This window comes from Sinocyclocheilus rhinocerous, unplaced genomic scaffold (assembly GCF_001515625.1).
Source record: "Sinocyclocheilus rhinocerous isolate Xijiao unplaced genomic scaffold, SAMN03320098_v1.1 scaffold3283, whole genome shotgun sequence".
In the NCBI taxonomy this organism is placed as follows: Eukaryota; Metazoa; Chordata; class Actinopteri; order Cypriniformes; family Cyprinidae; genus Sinocyclocheilus; species Sinocyclocheilus rhinocerous.
The window spans coordinates 52,675-57,521 of NW_015650698.1; the positions used below are offsets into that span (position 1 = coordinate 52,675).

Genomic DNA, 4,847 nt, shown 5'->3' on the forward strand with positions numbered 1-4,847 from the left:
AGGAGCTCCACCATGTTCCTGTTGAGCGCCACGCTGTTGGAGAAGGTCCGCGGCGCGGTGGTCAGCAGCCGGTGCAGGTCTTTGCCGGTGATTCCCAGCGTCATCAGGAAGGCGATGTTCTCCTCCAGGTTCTTGTTGTCGCTGGAACGGAAGAAGGACTCGGGCGAGCGCGAGAGGATCCCCACCACCTCGGCGTCGCTCTTGAAGACGTTCCTCCAGAGCCTCCAGCGCTCCTCCAGGTGCTCGCAGGAGCGGGTGATGGAGCGCGGGAAGCGCGAGATGATGCTAGCGATCGTCTCTTGATCCGCGCCTTTGCTCTTCAGGAAGAGCGCCAGGCCTTGTTCGTTAGTCAGGAGCTTCCTCAAGACACCCGGCTGCCGCTTGCGGGCCGAGGCGAGGTCCACGCCCATAACCGAGAGGTTCTCCAGGAGAGACTCGTTCTCTAGAGGAGGGTCGTGATTGGACGGTTTGGAGCTGCAGGGGCGGGACGTGACAGGAAGTGATGCACATCTGCAGACGGGCCGCAGGAAGTGCAGGATCTGCCTCTGGAACATCACTCGGCACACCTGAGAAGATAGTTTACTGTTGAAGAACCCATGATGTCTGGCGCCTAGCTTGTTTATTCGCACAGGATCCACGAGGGTTTAAAATGAATTCTGATTCTGTTATTGAGATGCTATTATAGTTATTTTTATATTTTCATTTTAACCTCATATGAGGACATTCTATTTCAGAGTATTTGTCTGAGACACAGTTTTTAGTCTGGATGTCCTGTGCAGAGCACACTCAGGGCTTTTCAGAGATACTAAATGATTGGATGTTTCACCGTGACCACTCCTTGGTCTTCAAAAATGTCTGATATTGATTTAGTGACACTTTAATGGAAATATGATAATATTTTGTAATTATCATTTAAATCTAATTTTTTAACTGTGTGTCATAAATCAACATCTCAGGAAAATGTTATGGGGTTTCAAATCAAAATATGACTTTCTGTTATGAAACCGGACGTTAATGTCATATGAGGACGCCGGGACTAAAAGCATGTTTATTACGCATTTTGGCACGACACAACAAATGAATAGAGAAAGAAATTATATTTCAATATTCCTATGAAATGTTATCTATTATTATGAAAATCTTGTCAATTATTTCTCCCATTATTGCACTTCTGTTTTCATTACATGTTACCCCAAAAACACATTAATATGCAAATTAGATTTAGTTTATAGATACATTATATATAATGAGAAAACCTGTTTATGGCCATTTTACACACATTTTGCATAAAGAAAAATGGTATATCAAAGCATTCTGTTATAACGGTTGAGAATTATCTTTATACAAAGTTTGGTAAAAAAAAAAAAAAAAATCCTGAATATAAAGATGTATTGATGATTTTTAAAAAATCTGTTGTTTTTGCCTATGCATGTTCATTCATGTCTTTTTATTTTTTATTTTTTTAATTGAGTCCCGATGTCCTCTACCGAGGATGTAGCATAACTTATGAATGAAATATAATTTTTAATTTTTTAATTTTTAATGCACTAAACAATGTAATGACATGAAAAAAAATACGAATTTCTTCCTAAAATGTTTTGCCGGGTCTCAAGAGGTTAAATTTTTTAAATATAAACATTTTTCATTTTTTTTATAAATTGTATTTCAGTTTTAGTTTGTTATTTTAGTACATGAAGTTAAACTAAATGAAAATGAGAAATGTTGCTGAAATAAAATAAGATTTTTAATATTTTAGTTTGAGTTACAAAACCATATTTTTATAGTTTTAGGTTTTTATAACTATTTTTTATATCTACAATAACCATGTGACATGATTCATTTTAGTATAATTGATATACTATTATAGTTTTTGTTAATATTTTGAATAAAATTTTTATGTTTTAAATTTTAGTTTAATGTTGTTTTTTGCTCATTTTTATTCGTTTTGTTTTTTTTATTATTATTATTTAATTTCAATTTTAGTTTCGGCAAGGCACATTTATTTATAGATTCAAGTGCTTTACAGAAAAATATTATAAGTTTCATAGAAAAGTTTAAAATAAAAAATACAATAAAATAAATAAATAAAATAAGCATAAATTAGTTAAATGAAACTAAAATAAATGTGTTATTTAGTGCATCAAGTTAAACTAAATGAAAAACAAGTTCATATGTAGATATTCAATAATTTAAGTTTCTATTGATTTGTCAATTTAAAAAGTGATTTATTTTACAACTGTATAATCTATAATCTCCTGCATTATTTATGATCAAGGCTGCTTTGACACAATCTGTATTAAGTGCTATATAAACAAACGTGACTTGACTAGTAAATGATCCTTATTTTCTTAATGCAAAATACTTTTATATTTGATTTAGAGGTGAAATATGACCCAGACATGTTTCAGTGGCATTCACTCACATATAACCAGGCTTATCTTATTAATTACACACGTATATCAAACCTTTACATACATTATTAGAGCATTAATGTGTCATCTGTGCATTAAATACACAACTGACAGTGACAGCGCATTCTCATATCAACAACAATAATACACTTGCTGTATAAACATCTAAACCTGTTTACAAAGCGCCTTTACAGTCTGATGAAGTGATACGGCAAAGCGACGAAACATTAAGAGGAGCTAACAGAGATTAAAAACACACGGATCTACGATCACACAGGCTTTTAATTTTCACCATAATTCATGAACATTGTTCACTGTCAGCGTGTCTTCTGTTAAAGAGACCTAAACAGCAGATTTATTATGACCTACCGATCTAAACACGTGCGTTTCCTGCCGCTGCTCGTCTGTGTTCGCACTGAGTCACAGCGCCGCCTGCCGCTCGGGAGGAACCGCCACGGCAAGAGAACGCATTACAACACTGCCTTTAATACGGATCATTTCTTAACACAGCATCATTAGGGGGCCACATTAAGAAATACACTTTGAAATATGAGAACAAATAGGGTATTTATTTATTTAAGAATGTTTATAGACATGATGTTTACAACTGAAGCCAGTTTAGCCACAGAAATGGGGACTTTTTATCTTGCAATCACAACTTTTTCTCATAATTTTGGGTTTATGTCTCACCATTCTGACTTTTTTCTCTGAATTGCGAGTTTGTATTTTGCAATTTTGGCTTCTTTATATGAATTATGACTTTTTATTTCACAATTTTGACTTTTTTCTTTGAATTCTGAGTCTATATCTTGAAATTATGTCTTTTTTCTATGAATTATGACTTTTTATTTCACAATTTTTACTTTTTTCTTTGAATTCTGAGTCTATATCGTGAAATTATGACTTTGTTTTTATTAATTATGACTTTATATCTCACAATTCTGACTTTTCTCTCTGAATTCAGAATTTAAGCCTAAATCTCGCAATTCTGTTTTATTTTGTTTCTGGCCCGGAATAAAAAATAAAACAGGAAGTTTATAACTCATAATTCTGACTTTTTTTTTCAGAATTGTGAGGAAAAACAACTGAATTGATAAAATGTCATTTTTTTAATCCTGTGGCAGAAACAAGCTTCGTAGTTCACACTGGCTCAAAACTGATAGCTGCGGTTTCATTTGTGCCTGTTGATCTCAGATCGAGTGATTTTAATACAACGAGCCCTTCTGCTTGTTAATACACTGTACAAAAAATTCCGTAAAATTTACTGTAAAAAACGGCAGCTGTGGTTGCCGGAATTTTACTGTAAAAAATACGGTAGCAACGTTTTAGGTTTTACGGTTTTAACTTAAATTTACAGTTAAATACCGTAATTTCATTAACTGATATCACCGTATATAGTAGGGGAATTTACCATTAACCATTTAACAGGTTTTTACTGAAGCATTTTTACAGTCTTTTACCGTTAAATTCACGGTCATTTTTTACAGTGCAGGTTTGCAGGCTGAGGATGCCAGATGTCTGAAACACTTGAGATGGTCGAGCAGTTCAATGTGCCTTGATGAGCCCCTGTCTCATGCATATTTCATTCGGTCCAGATCCCTTCTATTATTGAAAGCAGCCTCAGTGTGACTGACACCACAGCAGCTCCTTTGATGGTACTGTAATTGAAATGTTTAATTAGGACAAACTCTTTCATTCACACAGATTCAGCTCATGCTATAAGAACAGCAAAGGAAAGAAATCACAGAAATTAGATCACATTTAAGCAAAATGTTTGTTTCTACTTGTGAATTTTAGGAGAGTTTTTATTTCAAGAAAACATCCTTCTTGTGATTTCAGGGATGATCTTGTAAAATCATTCAGAAGCTCTAATCAGATTAATGTTCTCCTTCATGCAGCAAAACCCATCCATAATCAATAATGAATGGATTCATGGGATCACGCTGGAGTAGAGAAGCAGAAACCTGTAAATAAAAAGATTATTGGAGTATGTTTTACAATAAGTCTTTCAAAATATCATATTTAATTCAATGTGTTGCCAACTTGCCATTTCTTTGTGATTATTTGTGAAATTTACAAGCAAATTCTGAGTGACAATAGTGAATATTTTAGTATATTTCTCCATATTTAACAGCTGTTTCTTCATAAGAAAAGTCTTGCGTTACAGACATTTCTGTATTTTTTTTTTTTTTTACAGGTATTTACCCATATTTTGAATTATGCTTGTTTCAGGGTTGAAGGAAAAGTCTGTAAACTTAAAGGAAAAGCATTTTTTGCCAGGGCATTATCAGTTTTTCTACAGAATTTTTTCTTACAATGTAAAGTTTAGTCCCATAAACTATGACAAAGTTTACTTATAATACACTCTCAGAAAAAAAGGTACAAAAGCTGTTACTGGGGCGGTACCTTTTCAAAAGGTACACTTTTGTACCTTTT

The 4,847-nt window shown here is 34.1% G+C and overlaps 1 protein-coding gene across 1 annotated transcript in view; it reads right to left on the reverse strand.

Moving 5' to 3' along the window:
• Window positions 1-2,858, reverse strand: part of mterf1 (mitochondrial transcription termination factor 1) — a 3,454-nt gene extending 596 nt beyond the window's left edge. Inside the window, exons 1-2 of the mRNA XM_016517492.1 lie at window positions 2,781-2,858; window positions 7-566 (exon numbers count right to left, since the gene is read on the reverse strand). Coding sequence (XP_016372978.1) covers window positions 7-554 — 548 coding nt within the window. The 5' untranslated portion in view covers window positions 555-566; window positions 2,781-2,858. The remainder of the gene's footprint in view (window positions 1-6; window positions 567-2,780) is intronic.
• Window positions 2,859-4,847: the final 1,989 nt, after the last annotated feature.